At 36.5% G+C, this 16,856-nt stretch overlaps 1 protein-coding gene across 7 annotated transcripts in view; it reads right to left on the reverse strand.

Moving 5' to 3' along the window:
* Positions 1 to 16,856, reverse strand: part of NBEAL1 (neurobeachin like 1) — a 91,604-nt gene that overhangs the window by 33,587 nt on the left and 41,161 nt on the right. For all 7 annotated transcript variants that reach the window (XR_007505951.1, XM_049799564.1, XM_049799591.1 and 4 more), the window contains 16 exons: positions 16,243 to 16,341; positions 15,558 to 16,138; positions 13,311 to 13,443; positions 12,575 to 12,694; positions 11,004 to 11,307; positions 9,999 to 10,084; positions 9,479 to 9,568; positions 6,692 to 6,860; positions 5,490 to 5,623; positions 4,935 to 5,094; positions 4,736 to 4,838; positions 3,838 to 3,994; positions 3,085 to 3,243; positions 2,562 to 2,721; positions 2,214 to 2,302; positions 647 to 1,228 (listed from right to left, as the gene is read on the reverse strand). Coding sequence is in view for 6 of the 7 variants with exons in the window: in XM_049799564.1 (XP_049655521.1) it covers positions 647 to 1,228; positions 2,214 to 2,302; positions 2,562 to 2,721; positions 3,085 to 3,243; positions 3,838 to 3,994; positions 4,736 to 4,838; positions 4,935 to 5,094; positions 5,490 to 5,623; positions 6,692 to 6,860; positions 9,479 to 9,568; positions 9,999 to 10,084; positions 11,004 to 11,307; positions 12,575 to 12,694; positions 13,311 to 13,443; positions 15,558 to 16,138; positions 16,243 to 16,341 (3,126 nt within the window). In the remaining variant the exon portion in view is untranslated. The remainder of the gene's footprint in view (positions 1 to 646; positions 1,229 to 2,213; positions 2,303 to 2,561; positions 2,722 to 3,084; positions 3,244 to 3,837; positions 3,995 to 4,735; positions 4,839 to 4,934; positions 5,095 to 5,489; positions 5,624 to 6,691; positions 6,861 to 9,478; positions 9,569 to 9,998; positions 10,085 to 11,003; positions 11,308 to 12,574; positions 12,695 to 13,310; positions 13,444 to 15,557; positions 16,139 to 16,242; positions 16,342 to 16,856) is intronic.

Here is a 16,856-nt window from a genome sequence, read left to right on the forward strand (position 1 = left end):
CAAAAGAAGACAAGTATTTACAGCCCTTCTAGTTCAGAAAACCTTTGAAACATTTCTCGTTCATCACAGTCCCTATGCTTGCATGTTTCAGCATTTTTGAAAACTCTGAAGTCTAAAATCCAATTGCTAAATACCTGAAAATGCAAATATAAGAGACTGTGGCTTGCTTGTATGGTGTAATACATACTAAGTTGACTTCTACATCATTATTTCAGTCTGACCTTTAGCTACCCTTGATTTTTTCCACAGCAAGTCTGCTCCATGCTGCCTCTGGAAGATAAAGGATGTTGAAATATAGAAGGGAGGGTGGTGAGTTTGTAGAGGTTTTTCTTTGTTTATTTGTGGGAGATTTTTTGGGTTTTTTTGGTTTTTGGGGGTTTTTTTGTTTGTTTTTTTGTTTGGGTTGGGGGTGGGGTGTTTTTTTTTTTTTAACATCAAAGCTATTCCATCTAGACAACCAAAAAAGACGACACATTAGAAAAGGAAGTACCCCTACCCACTATAAAAGAGCTATATTGTTTGCATTTCTGCTAGAAAGGGGGGGGTGGAGGACAATAGTTATCCGTCAGGGAGATGATTAAAACAAACAAAAAAAGGAATTGCAGACATTTGGAAAAATTAACCACATAAAGAATGAATTACTTACTCCTTGGTTTTCCAATAAAGAAAGATCAGCCGTGAAGCCTACATCATTTATAACGCCCAGCTCTTTGTCAGTCTGCCCAGAGAATGGTTTTGTGTTCTCTATAGGTGACGGTGTGCTGGGCTGGCTATCTGTCATCTGATTCACAATGTCAGCCAATTCATAAGAGTCAACACTGGAAAGATCTAAACTCAAATGTGAAGGATTACTGTGCCACAATTCTTCTCGGTCCTCTGACCTAAAAGACATCTCTGCTGTGGATGCATCTTCCAGCGGCATAACAGAGAAATGGGCAGGGACATCCAGGGATTTGTTGTCTTCTAAACTCCACTGATCAAACAGACCATTAACAGATCCAAAGCTGACAGTTTTGTCTCCCTCTGTCTTATCAGTTTGATGTTTCTGAAGCTCTTCAGCAGGACCCTTTTTTTCCTCTTCCCTTGAGGAATCAGCTCTGTTCTCTTTAAAGCCAATCTGGACCTCTGAGTTTTCTTTCAGGAATAGTCTAATCAAAGTGTCCTGCCAGCCCAGCTGCTGAGAAATCTGTTGTGCTGCATCCAATTGGGATTGCAAAAGGTGCAAAACCTAAGGACAGGAGAAGATATCCCATACCTACACATTAATTTTAGCTTGTAACTGCATTCATTCTAGCTTTTCAATTGGACGTTTTACAGTGTTACAACTTTTTTGCCTTTTTTTTTTTTTTTTTTCTCTTTGAACGTTGTAAAAGAGCCACAATTGGTTAATAATAAGCAAACAAGCCACAAAACCATTGTTCTCATTAGAAATATATTGGGGGGGGGGGAGGGTGCGGGGCGGAGAAAAGAAAAAATTCTCAGGAGTAAGGAAGAAAAAAAGCTATCAAAGCATATCAGTAAGTCCTCACATTTCAGCCACTCTTCTGCAACAATTCGTGCAAAAGCCTGTTATCACAACAATCCTACTCAGCTACTAGACTACAAAAAAAGAAAATCTAGAGCAGAAAATATGTAGAAACTATTAAATAGATAAAATTAAGAAAGCTGCAGTATTAATAGCTTACCAATAGTGTACATTATCATTTCACTTTTTTCACTTTGAGAAACCGTAACAGACAATACACTGCCTCACAGCTACATTAAGTACTACTAATTCCAGTGATATAAGCCAGAAAGAGCTCAGTATAGGAAAAAGTCACTGCTTCTTCCCTATCTCTTCCCTGCGTCCACAACCACTCTTTTGAACCATAATATGTTCTATCAAAATAACATATTAAGAATACAAACAAAACTTTCATCATAGTCTTAAGCATCCTTTGAGAAAACTCAGTAATTCAAGGAGTCTACTGTTTCTAACCTGTAGAAAATACAAGCTATTTAAGAATCATTATAGAGGCTTTACTTTTTATTTTGTTTTTTTAAAAGGATTTGAATACATTAAGTGACAGATAGGCTTCATTTTTAACATAAATCATTGCTAAAGAAGGCAGTAGCAACAAATACCATCGCTGCCTCTCAAATAAATAAGATATCATGCTGTACAGCTTATGGGCTTAAAGGACAACACTCCAGTTTTAAAGACGACAACTTACCTTTCTACAGATAACCACTCTCACGTTTATATCTGATCTATGAGCCAGATGCACTACAGCTATGAGATCTTTATAATTCACGGCAGGATCTGTAGGGGAGAAAGAAAAACAACACAAACAATATCATTCAAGAGAATGTAATAGCTAAATATTAAAAATTGCCTTGGAGGTCATCTTCGCATCCAGGGGTAGTAAAGGGAATGAACTTCAGGGAACTAAGAAAACGTTAGCCGAGACTAATGGGAACTTTGAATAGAACAGCTCTGGTTTTCCTGAACAAAAAAACAAATATGTTTGCCTCTGAGCAGCAGGAGTTTGCTAATGGTAGACACAACACTTGCCATTTACCTGCATACAGAACTTGGTTAAGAAGGTTTTTAATAAGAGAAACAGCAACTGGTGATTCATTCAGAAGGAGCCCCAGTCCGGAGTATCCCACTTCTCTGAGTCTCATACGGTGCTTACTACGTTCATAAACTTTAGTACATTTCAGCATCTCTTCTACAATCTGCAAGAAAAAGTACACAGAAATGCAAAATAAACACAAGGGAGCACCCAGACCTCTTAAACTTAATTGTGTATGATATAACATGCCAGTCCACTGGTTTTAAAGTTGACTTTGTAAGCCAACTCAAACAACATAGACTTTTTTTTTTTTTAAGATCCCAATACTTCACTTCAAGAGAACACTAATTCAGTTATGACTATGGTAGTAAACAATAACATCTAGCTAACAGAAAAGACAAGAAAAAATTAAAACTTGGATCATTAGTATCTTTGCAATTGCATACACTTCTGCAGTCAGATCATTGAAAAAATACAATTTCATGTTCAACTGATTAATTTAAGAACATGTAATTCAATTCATTACCTTGAATACAAGTTCTCTAAGCCTGTCAGAGTATCTTTGATGCAATAACAGAGCATAAAGAATATCAGCGTTCCCTGGTTCAAAAAGCAATAAAAAAAGCTGGTCTGGGGTTGGGCTGGAATGAAGTAGACTGAAGAGAACATCCAGGATTCCACAGAGCTACAAAATTAAGACAACTAAATTAATCCACAGTTCATTCAGACTTCATGTTCTGTTTCGGGAAAATTTTCTTGGCTTTTAAATTTTACCCTTGCTTGTTACAAAATAGACATTTTGTCTGCTCAATATTACTGCATTTAACATTAGATTTTTAATATATTCTTTCTATATACAGAACACCTTATCAAACTGTAATTAGAGCTACAAAGCAAGTTGAAGTTCTGTTGATGTCTACAAAATAGAAACCACATCATTACAACTTCTGATCAGTTGGAAGTCCAATCCATTTGGTTTTGTAAACTAAAAGAACTTTTCTAATGGCAGTATTGCACATCATGTGCTTTCTGCCCTCTTCAGGGGAAAAAAAATAAACAGTAAAAATATGGCCGCCTGCACAACACTTTGCCAAGTTCTTCTATAACCTGCCTAAGCTACATCTAAACAGAACCACGCATCAAGTAACACTTTGCTTGTAGTCTTTTTCTTTTTTGTTCCCCCCTCTTTTAATCACACAAGACACAAGCTTTCTAAACACCAAGAAGCAAAACCAAAACATCTATGGTTTAAAGTATTAATTTATGCCATATTGGATACCTGCTCCTCTTCACTGGTGGCAGCTATGTATCCTACGATGCTCTGTATTTCTTCATGTGTTCCACCTTTGCTCAGGAAATATTTGATAAGTCCATAGAGGGATGTCCGTATTGTTCTCAGGTCATCAGGAGCCAAATCACTGTCTTTACAGCCACTCCTATACACCAACAGACAGGAAAACCAACCTGGAGGAAGTTCTTTGTGACTCATTAATATCAATTTGATTGTGCTAGTTTTGCAATTTTTCATCTACTGACATCATGGCACAAGCTATCAATTTTTACTGAAATAAGGCAACTGAATAGTAATCAGCAATAGTAGATCAGACTTACCAAGTCTATAAAAGCCCTGAAATGTAGACTTGTACTGATCTGGATAGAGGTCAGGATTTCAGGTTCCCCCCTCCCACCCCTTAAAATGAAGAGCAAGGTCTCTAGCCAATGTTCCTTAATGACATAACTATATTCATAAGCAGATATAAATCACCAAGACTGAAAGCTAAAATTTAAATTCCTAAAAAAGTCCTACTTCAAATTCTACAAGGATATAAAAGAACTTAAAATGATAAACACCCTCTCCGTTCATAATGGTAATGATCTATGACTTAATTTGCATTGTTGATAACAAGTCCTTCAATTTTGTAATTTTAATGACTTTTCCAAGCATTTCTAGTATCATTGACACAAATTTTATATAATCCTATCATAAAAATTAAAGGAAAAGCATCAAGTCAAATGGAAAAAAAAAAAAAATCAATGCTATTTTGAAAATTAAATCAACCTCCAAAAGACAACCTGCAGTTTTATTTATTAATTTTCTCACTAGGATGATGGGGGAAAAACAACAACACAACAGCCACATACAATAGATGAGGAGTTAGAAGAGGTAAAACTCATACCCATAATAAATCCTGAGTGTGTCTAGAAGAAACTGCACACCATATTTCTTTCTGAAGAGTCTTCTGCTGTCTTTGATGATTGTAGAAAGATATTGTATATGCCCTACAATATAAAGTTTTCTATTAGAACCTAGATAAAGGTTTATGTCACGTGAAGAGTACTGTGTCTTTGCACAGTTGCCCAAGTCCACCAGCTCACCAATTCTGAAGGGGAAGTCCCCACTGTTCCAGATACTGAAGTCAAAAAGTAAGTGTTGATACATCTGTTGCAAAAGCTGCATGTTCTTTTCTACTGAGACTTGTTCTATCAACAACTGTACAGCCATCAGTACATTCACATCCATTAAGTTGCTTGGCACCTTTCAAAATAACAAGTGTTAGCACACAAAATACTGAATATCCTACTAAACTCCATTTTTTTTTCTAAATCAGATTCTGAGATTCTTTTATATTCTACACCAATGTCTGCTTCCATTGACGCAATACAAGAAACAGTCTAGTTTGAATGATCATACAACACAGTATCTATAACAAAAAAACAGAACATGAAAAAAAGACAAAACATGGTATTTCGCTTTGCAGATCAAGACCAACTCCTCACATCTTTGTTTTCAGAAACATGAGAAAAGAAAAGCATGTACTAAGGAGACCTTTAAAGACCTTTGCCAACCTGGCCAAACTAAGAATGTTTCAAAGTAATCAGGACCTCATCCACAACATTCATTACTAAAGGATGTTTCTCAAATTTGCTCACCTTCTGTAACAAGGCTCCTAGTGTGGCAACTCCATGGGAGTGAATGAGATTTTCTTGATTTACATGGTGTCTCTGAATGAAGTGTTTTATCATCAAGATAAAAGTTGCAACAATGTTCTTCTCCAGGCGTGCTTCTGCAAAACAGAACAGCAGCAGCAAAAGCCTCATGGTTTATTGTTGGACCACTGCATAAAAGTAGGGGGGAAGAAGTAAAATCAAGTGTCTGTATTCCTCACTATTTCCTGAACTTCTCAACTCCTTTTTTGTTTGGTCCCTAGCTGTAGGCTGTCTTTAGATTTTTTCCTGTGCAGAGTCATTATCATTCCATGCTTCTTCAGAATAAAATTGACCCCAGTCCTGACTTCAGTTGCTTCATCCATCTGGCTGTAGGTTACAGACAAACTTCTCAGTTACAATCTTTTATATATGCTGCAGTTATTCTTCCTCTAGTTGCAAACTGACACTTTCTAGCCACGATACCCAAAAAATTGAGAGAGATAAAAAGATACTTGAGGGGGTTTTCTGCTTTACTCTACCATTCCATATTTGAAACAAAAAAAATGCTGTTTTCCCTTGTAAGGTCTGATTTCCGAGCAGTTTCCATTAAGACCAAAGTTTATTCTCATTATTAGCACACTTTTTAAAAATCTAGTCTTAAAAGCTTCCCTTCCTTTTTTTTTTTTTCCAAATTTTAATACTAAAATCTGACTGTGTGTGGAAGAGGTAGCAGCCTGAATGTTTTCTTAAGAAAATAAAAGTTTGGGTAAAGGCTAAACAGTACTGTTCTGATGCTGCAAAGTCTTCATGTGGCTGACCCAGCACTCAAGTTGTAGAAAGCTCCTCCCATGTATATTAGCAGGCTTTGCATCAAACAATTTCTTAAAATAATCAGAACAAACTTTTCAGAATAGAAATTTAACAACTGCATACTTTGACACTAATGTAATAGTAAATAATGAAAAGAAAAATAATGCTATTAAATGCAGCTATATTTGAAATATGTTACTAAGTCAATTTTAGATAGTGCTGAACTCTTGGTATTCGGTATCCGCATCAGATATCTAGGAACAGCAAGAGAGCCTTTCAGCTTTACATAAGTAGTCTGGAAAAGCCAGCACATAGTAAAACAGCTTTCTGTCACTCATAGGAAGACTTTTAAAATCAAGCTGAAAAATTATTTCAGTTCAACTGTACTTTCTGACCTGATGCCTTTGTGGATGACAATACCACCCAGTCTTCCTCTACAGGAGTAACTAGTTCTGGAGGTAGAGTTTCCCCTTCAGACTTCTCAGGCATCTGTCCACCAAGAAAACTGATCTGCTCCAGCAATGGAAACAGCACATTTACTCCACCAATACAGTTGATCATATCCTAAATCAAGAGGAAAAAGGAAGAACATCATCACCACAAATAAAATCCCCTAAACTACATAATAGAAATGTACTCCAAATACAACGAACCTTATGTAATCACAAATTAATCAGGATGTTTTACACATCACTTTGAAACTAGTTTAAAACACTGTGTTTAAAAGAGCTGCCCGAATTTTAGACACAGCAATTACACACATGCCTTCTTCTCAGCTCTTGCTTTGAAAGTGCATTTTTACATTTCCTTCCTCCTCTCCTCAAATAAACATGGGAAATTGAAGGATACAAATCTTAGAAAGAATCTTCTGCTAAATATAGTTGAAAAACGGGAAAAACCTACTTTTCTGATTTCTAAGGTACTCGCAGCAAGCAGTAAAAAAAGATTATACACAACTGTGCCTTAATCATATTCCTACAAGATTTCAACTTCAGGCAATTAAAAAAATAATAAAATCTGATAAATTTTTTTAAAGTAACTTTACACACGCCTCAATTCTAAGCCCTTTTTAAAATTCAAGTCTCCTAAGCCCCCCTTTTCCTCCCTCCTCACAAGCAGCGATAGCATGATACTTCAAACAATGCTTCTTGTGGTAAGGTATAACATATTCAAATCACAAGATTTCTAGAAGTGATTCACAATGCCACTTAGAAAATCAGGGTCTCAGCAAACTAGCCAGAAACACTTATTCAATTGCCCAGCTTAGTGCAATGAAAACTGTTGTGTAGTAAAATTTTAACAGCCAAAAAACCCCAACATCCTGTAAGCCAGTCTAATAATGTGGGATATCACTCTTCCTTCCCAGTCAGAAATGTTGGGGAGAAGTGGAGAAAATGATCCTTTTCTTCTCCATCGTTTTCTACTTTTCCAATTGTTACTCTGCTCCATGTGCCTTTATGATGCCCCCTTTCCAGGCCAGGTGGATTTAACAAAGGTGAATTTTAGTGAACTTATTAAGGTGAATTTAACAAAATTAAGAAAGTTTTTTAAATCTGCAAAATTTCTCTCATGGATGAATATTTCTATGTTCGTTGAGCAAAACAAGAGGCACCACAGACCTGCAGTTTTTGGAAACAGAAATCAACTTAAAGTTGAAAACCAGAATTTGTCTGAACCACATGACCACAGTAACTGTAGCTCCTTCTAGACTGTACCTATCTCCTCATGAGCTCCAGATCAGCTCTTCTGTTTTTTCCTCACTCTAGTCCTCCTCAAGGGGGTGCTAAACCCCATAATGTTTGTTAACGAAAAGCTAAGAGCCCTTAATCAAAGATTCTGCCTGTTAAACAGAATTGGATGTACACTATTTAAATTTAAAAGAAGTAAATCCTTATTTATGCCACTGTTTCTGGATCAAACTCTGATGCTGCAAATATTACCTCTTCATCCACAGAGCTAAGCCTGACTTTGATTTTTTTATATTAATATGTGTTAGTGATCAGGGAACAAATAAGTAGACAGGTACACAAGGATATTTATTAAGCTGGTGTGCATTTCATGGTTTCCTCCTCTTCTCCATGAACTACCAAGTAGAAGACCATTTGCTATTTTACACAGAAGACATCTAATGGACATAGAACCTGCCTAAATGGTATTCTGTTCATGGAGCATCAAGAAAGTCTAAACCACTAACACTAAATCTCGTTGGCAGTGTTGAGTTTTAATTCTATAGTACAAAGTCAGATCTGAACTGTCAGTGGCATGAGACTAAAAAATAACTGATTAACCAGAAGGGCATAAGGATCCTATATGTTGGTTAAGAAAACAAAACAAAAACCAAGATATAGGACAGTTTTGCTATAATAGAATGTTTGAGCAGGAGACTAGAAACAGGTTTAGCCAGAAAATGTTAAATTTTAAGCTCCAATATTAATAAAGTAGTAGCACTGTGACTGTAACTGCTAGCAAAAGTTAAACAAAGATGATTTGCATAGCCTATATGAATCAGATATCCCAATGTATCCAACAATAAGAAAAAAATATTGGACAATTAGCGTATAGCAGAGACAGAGTAAGGTATAACACTTTAGTGAATATTTGGTGTTTTCTTTGAAGTGAGGCTTTTTGAAGTGAGATCATCTAGTCCTGCCAACCCCAAACCAAAAGTAAATAAGATAACTAGAATAAGTTATCTTCTTTAAAAAATGCTAGATTCTTGTAATATTTTAACTCCACACCTTGTCTTCTGCTGAAGTTAGTCTGCAATTCAATAATTTTTTTCATATGACTAACACAACAGTCACAAATTAACTTAATCCTACTAATCTTAATCTAATTCAGAGTTTAAGACTGCAACAAAACCATGACAAAATCCCCTAGATGGTAAAATGCTTTCAATAGATAACATGCACTGAACAGATTGTGAAGAGTAGTCAGCTACCACAGAACATCTTAATGCACTATGACATTAAGAGCAGTAGTCCTTCTAAGTTCTGAATAAATGTAATGTAATACTACTCCAGCTACAGCGTTAACCCGTTAATTCTCATTACAAAAACATGCTGTACCTGCTAAATGTCATTTACATTATGATAATAACTTCTGGCATTCCAAAAGTTAGGTGAACTTATACAACCACTGTAATATATACATCAGGTTCTGCTTCTTCAGTATGCATTTACCTTGATGTCCCAGTTCACTACTTTGTTTCCAGTTAGTCTTCCATGTAAAAGATTTGCAGACAGGTCAAGACAAATTGGGTTTCTGCAGGCCTGTTAAACAAATGAAGAGGCTACAATATCATTTAGGAAACAAGTTACAGATCCTTGAACACATAAGATTTCTGAATGATGCATAATATGTTTCAGGAAGTTAGTGCCACTGTGTTGATATTAAAGTATTTAAACAATGTGAGACCCCTGGAACATCATATAAGTTATCTTAGATTTGACATTCACAATAGTACAAGATAATTCTGTCCTTTTGCCAAACAAGAAGAAAACCTACTATCTCTGCACAAGATTACAGTTTAAGAAAACTCTCACTGCTCCTTATCTTCCCATAATAATCACAGTGTAAAGATGGCATGCTCATCTGTTCTATGAAACAGCATGGGCAAAGCAAAAAAAAAGACCATCTAGAACATATTCTGAAAGTACTGTACACTGTGTAATCAAAGAGAAATTATGTCTTGTTTCATACCTTTGGTGTATAATGAAGCAGTACCTTGCTGGGGAGATCTGCTACTTCAGCCTCTTGAGACTTCCATGGAGTTAAACAATTTGGACCTATTAAAAAAGTTATTATATATAAAATTATATATTTGTAACATATATATTTAAGACTCCACTGGATATTAATGCTGACCTTCTCAAATTTTATGCTACTACACTTTGTTGCAACAACAAACACCATACCTATTTGAGATATGCTTTGAAGTAGTCTCTATGACTTAAATGATTCATTCTATAGGGTCTGCTTAAAAAGAAATGCATTCTTGATAAAAAGCTAAACTATACAAAGAAGCATTTTTTTATACATTCAAACAGCTCCAATGTTTCTGTCTTTACAAATACCTCTCATATTTGTCACCAATCTCTCTGTCATCAAGCCCAAATGTCCAGAAAATGAGTAATCTTCAAGATAGTTTTGTTTAGTAATACAAAATACTTCCTGTCAATGATGGAAGTATTTTTATGCTAATCTCTAACAACCTCAAGTCACTATGGAACTTAATACTCTAGTACTTTAAGCTGTAAGACATAGCTTATCAGAATATTTTTTTAAATGACCCCTTAATTATTAATTGAGTCTTGTGGAAAAATCCTCAAGCATAAATCACCTTTAAGCAGCCTACCAAAACAAGGGCAATACTTTAAAGAGTCTCAACTGTAAACTCACATGTAGGCAAACAGCAGTAAAAGTTAAGAACTTACAAGTGAAAACACTACCTAACATTTTGATTCTGGCAGGTCTGTACATATTATAAGTAGGTGAGCTTATGCAAACATAACATTTTAAATAAAATTTCCACCTGTCATTCCATTTTAAGCTTATTTATTATAAGGCCCTCTCACTTAGGTCACCTCTGCAATTCTTCTGGATTGTAACTTCTTCATTATGTGTCTGTGTACAGCAAAGCTCAGTGGGGTCTTGTCCATAACTCATCCCTTTTATTCCACTAAAACCAGTACAATCACCACTTACCTGCCAAATATAATGCTTTCACCTGAGGAGGTTGCAGTGCTTCATGAAAGATGATAACTGATCCAAGTTGGCCCTCCAAAGATGTCGGACATCCCCATTCACTGTCTTGAGTCCCTGCTGAGATCATCTTGGTGATGAGCTCTGGTTTTCCAAGCATCCCACCCCAGCTTCCTGTAGAGAGAATGCCCCCAAGTGATGTCCGATGGGGCATAATAGGGGAGGAAAAAGGTGGATCTGGTATCTGAGATGGAGGAGGAGTTGTTGTTCTTTGACCAGCTGAACCAATGCAGCAAGAAGTAAAAGACTGGAGAGTCACACATAGAAGAAAGAAAACAGAACACATGCTGTAAATGTAACCTTCTTTTTCCACAGTTTACAAAGTAAACCTGAAGACTATCTCTGGCAAACCTGAACTACACAAGTTAAACCAAGAGCAACAAGTTCTGGCACGCCCTGGAAAAGAAGCAGTCCAGCACAGCAGGACAAAAAAAAAGAGCATACACTTTCCACAACAGTGGAGAGAGCCCTTTCTCCAATTAAGAGCAATTTGGTCACCTCAGCTGTTGTGTGACCTCTGGCAGGAGCAGAGCCAGGAAGGTTGGTGCTGCATACACCCTGGTAAACACTCCTCTTCTGGATTATATTCCAAAATACTAACTAGCCCAGCATATCTGCTACTGTACATTTCTCATATCAGTTATTCTACTCAAATAGATGCTCTCATGGGAAGCTTACTTGCCCTACTTTTAGCTACGTTGATATTTATAGTGCTTATTCTATGGATGGGCCAAAATCCAGTTTTATCTCACAATGGAAATTACATTTACTCTCATTTTTTAAGTGTTATACTGGTTTTACTATGACTGTGTCCAATTTAAGTGTTTACTCAACTTATTTAACAAATATCAAATTAGGACTTAGAAAAGAGGGAAGAATGTTCAGTACTGTAGCCCAGTTTAAAATGGATTTGTTCTGCAAAAAGAATGGGCAACACTTACAAAGAAAACTAAACATGATATATACTCATTTTGATGGCTAGTGTGGTTTTTTTAGGCTAAACGTGTACACACTCGAAATGGTTTGATTAACTGCTTGTAAACTGCTTATCCAGCTAACAAAGCAGGTATAAGATTAGCATACTAAGCGTATATACAGAAAATACAAGTTTAAAAGTTACTGTTGAAAGCAACAGGGAATATTCCTCACTGACTACTGTCACACCAATCCTACTGCCAGAGCTGTGATTTATTATGATTTACTCAGAAATTATGTCAGTATGCTCAGGTAATTATTTTGAAGAAAACACTACAATCTAATCAAGGTAATCTGGGGGGAGGGGTTTGTTTTGTTTTGTTTTTTTAAACTGCGATGACTAAACGAGCAATAATTAATGGTTAGTTATACTCCAAACTGATACTCTGGACACTGTCCAAAGTTGAACAGAAGATTATTAGCAATAGGCTAAGCTCTCTCAAACTCTTACACAATTTCCAAATTAAAAAAGCCAACTGTATTCTCATTGTTCTACGAGAGCTTATCACAACAGGGGTATGACTCAGAAAGAAACTTACTTCATTCATGGCAGGGAATCGAAGTGGGGCAGAGACCTTCTGCTGTCCATTAACGTAGATGTACACAAGGCTCTGACCAAAGGGCCTCTTTCCAGGCATGTGAACAATAGTTACGTTGTGCTGATTAAGCAATATAACATAAGTCATTATTAAAAAGCAGTGAAATGACTGTATGGAAATACTTAACTTCATCTCAACTAATCTGATGAAGAAACCACTTAAGAAAATAAATCCAAAGCATCAATAAGAAGATAAGACCACCTATCAGCTGCTTCCATTTTAAGTAGTTCACATGTAAACAGGTTTTTGAAGGGAAAGAGATACAGCTCTTTCATGATAATGCACATCACTTCTTAAGTATGGGAATAGAAAAGAGCAAGGCAGAAACACAGGAGCACATTTTATTCACATAGCACCACAGCCACTTACACCTGTTATAATTTAATATAAAAAATCTGCACGTTAAAAAAAAAACAACTAAGCACAATGCTGTAACCAGCTTATCAATTACAAATGCCTAATAACATAGGCATAATTCAGCTCAATCAACCACTAATCTACATGGAAATTGCTTGCATTAACTGAGATAAAATCTGTTCTTATGCAATTAATTATTTAAATATGATAAAATAGACCATTTGTAAAACAACCAAAAAAAAAACCAAAACCAAAAAACTTTGACTTCTGAGCTAACAGTACTATACTAAACAAAGTGTTTTTCAGTATCAGATCTTACCCAAAGAGAGTCAAAAAAACAATGGTCAGGCAGCATGACTGTTGCATATTCCCTCTTCGTGCAAACTGCAACCACCAATACCCCAGAGTATGTAATAAATGCTTCAAAACCCATACCACTTCCTGTAAAAAAGCTACAGAAAAAGACAACAAAACATGCAATCAAGGACTTACTTCATCAGAACCATCGGAAATCACCTAACAGTACATTCATTAAGGAGAGAACCAACTGAAGCCGTCTGTCACTGGTGCATTATTTACTACTTGACTGACTGTTACTCTTGTTCCAAAAAACCCTTGAACTGCCTCAAGGAAGGGACCCCAAGGCACAGGACATGCAGACCAAAGGTGATCCACAAAGCTCTCAAAGCAGCTTGTAGCCAACCATCTTTTACAAGAAAACATAACCTCGGTCCCAACAAGTAATGCTTCAGTTTGATCCACACAGCTTGAGCTGGTTCTATTACAAAGTCCTGCCCGGTGCAGTGTCTGGAAGTTACAATATTGTAATAAAGAAGAGATTGGTCTGCAACCTGTGCTGTTTTCTATCAATTAAATTGTGTCTGTCAGCCCCTGGTAAAGCTGTCAATATTGCATGCAGATTTGTGACATTACTGTTACAGTTAGTAGTTAAGTTTTCTCCATTTCCCTTGTTTCACATCATAGCGTTGCGTACAGAGATTTTATTTATTTTAAAGACCAAAACAGCACATGGAATGACTCATCTAGAAAATGCAGAAAGTTCAATCTTTAATTTTATAGACAAAACTGCATTAGAACTGTTTGATGAGACAATAAAGGTCATCCATAATTTCTTTTATCCATGATAATCTATCAGCAAGAACCTTACCTTAGTGCAAAACGTAAATGTAGTAATTCTTAGATATCTTATTTCACTCATATAATGAAGAAAAACAGCTGTAAGCAGCTATCTATAAATAAGCCCTGCAAGCACAGGTTTGCCTTGAGAAACCTTTCTTTTTTTAAGCACTTCAGTACAAAAAAAATTTATATAAAATTGTGAACTGCTACCAAAACCTGCTACACACCCTTAGGCACCATTATTCCAAGTGGATGCATTAACTACTGTACTATCAAATATGTGCATCTATCAATATAGAACATAAATACACACAGAGAGCATTAATATTATAGACAATCTCAATTCTAAGACAGCTTACATCTGTTGAACACTGTTAAACATAGCAGCTAGATCAAATTTTAATGATTTTAATTCAGTTGTGTGCTTAACATTTCAAGCTGAAACTGGAATTTTAAATGTTTCCTCTTTTTGTATTAATTTCAATACACTACTGTTTCAGCTTCCCAGAACCAGAATAAGGTCTTCAGAATTGTACACCAAATGATAGAAAACCAGTCAGTTATTGGTATAATATCATCACATTGAAAACCAATCGCAGCTTTTTTACTTTGTAGTGCAATTCCACCCCAGTTTTCTAGAACTACAGTCTACTTAAGATCTTTAGTGGGACACACTGGCAAACTCTGGAAACAGCATTGTGGCAGTTCATCAGGTGGCACCCTTCATCAGGGCTGTGCTATACAAATACACAGGGTAGCTACAGAAATCCAGGGAGTCTCCACCCGCCACCATCGTTATTAATAAACAGAAGTAACACTCTTAAGACACAGGGGTTTGGAAAATACTAATTCTGTTATGACTAGAATTGCATTCTTCAACATTTCCCCTGAAACTGCAGTGCAGTAAAATGGACTGAAGGGAGTGAGAGATGCTTTAACTACTATTCCCCCATTCTGCATTTTGTTTGCTGCTGAATGTTACTATACCAAGAACCATCCATGTCAATGTCTAGTATTTAAGCAAATGAAGGTGTCCTTTTCATTGTGCTCTCATATAGAAAATAGATTTCATTACCTCTACAGAGAACAGTGGGAAGCCTGTTCAATTTGTGGGTGGGGTTATGGGGGGGTTGGGTTTTGGTTTTTTTAAGTTGCTTTGTTTGTTTAAGCTATGAACCTTAACACAATTTGGAGTTATGGATATTGAAACTGTAGACAGGAAAGCATTATAACTGAGAAACTACATGCTTATTTCTGTAACACAGACTGGCTCTGGTGACAGATGAAATTGCTCCCTTTCACAAACTAAGCACTAAATATTACATTCTATGAAAATAAGCAGAGTACCATATGTCATAGGGTACCATATGCCGCAGGGAATAGATGACCTAGATTTGTGCTGTTGAAGTAGTTAGAGTAACTGTACCTATAGAGTTGCTTCCTCTTGCCACTTTTGCTAGTCGTGCTAGGGTCCACCCGGTCCTGGTCAAGGCAGAGCCAAGCGTTGAAAGAAAATGCAGAACCTGGCCACTTATGAATTGATGGAACAGCAATTCCGGCCATGCTGTGGTACAAGTTGAAATACTGCAAGGCACTAGCCATGCCCTGCTTCCGGGCCATTGCTAGAATGGCTCGCATCACTGGAACAACGTAAGGGTGAGCTCGTTTTGGTTCGTCAGTCCTCAGGAGCCGTATTAGTTGAAGCAGTTCTTCTGAGCCCATTGACTGGCTCCCCAAAGAGCCCAGAAGGGCAATCAGGTTCTCTGCACAAGTACAATGGAGCGCGGAATGGGAATTTAATGTCTCAATGATACGGATAACCATGTTCGCATTGACACAAGTGGCACGACTCTGTCTGTTAATACAACAGATTCGCCTCAACCAATTTGAGATGAAAATCTGCAGGTCATGTGATTCTAGTTCTGGAAGCCACTGGATAAGCAGCAGTAAGGGCTGGACATTACTAATGCCTAGTATCCCAACAGCCATGTGGTCACCTTCAACAGCCTGAAAAACAGCAGAGAACTCAGACGTGAAATATAATAAAATAGGGCTAGAAGTACTGTTGAAAAGATGTAAGCATTCTAGCATTCAAAGCAAGCACATCTCACCATATTCATGAGTTCTTCCAGCAGTTCCCGTGAGGGTTGACCCAGCGATTTTAGTACCTCATATATGTGTGCATAACCAATCCTCTCCTTGAAGACCTCCTGAGGATAAAAATAGCAGTCTCGCTAACAAATAAAATGGACAAAAATAGCGCATCTACTGCAGCAGGTTAGAATTTAACACAATATTAGACACAAAATAATTAGAATGCAAGAATAATGTTGTACAGGCTAGACATCTCTTTTTGATAATGTCCATTGTGCTATCTCTAGCATGCTGCAGATGAGAGGGATCTCAATGCAGCATGCAGATAAACAAATAAAAGATCAAAGTTGTATTTTAATAATTACCTATAGAAGGTAATTGCTTTGGTACAATCAAAATGTTAATCCTATCACAAAATAATAATAGCTTCATTTTTTAATGCAAACTATAGCATGAAATTATTACATTGAGAATTAGAGGTATTCAGATATTAATTTTTGAATGAAAGAATTTCCTACACCAGCTTGATTAAAAACCACCCATCCTAAACACTTCAAAAATTAGAAGAGTGTTCCAAGGAAGTTTTTCAAAAAAACTAATTGATTTTACATGAAGGAAAAAAAATAAATAA

Source organism: Accipiter gentilis, chromosome 1 (assembly GCF_929443795.1).
Source record: "Accipiter gentilis chromosome 1, bAccGen1.1, whole genome shotgun sequence".
Lineage (NCBI taxonomy): Eukaryota > Metazoa > Chordata > Aves > Accipitriformes > Accipitridae > Astur > Astur gentilis.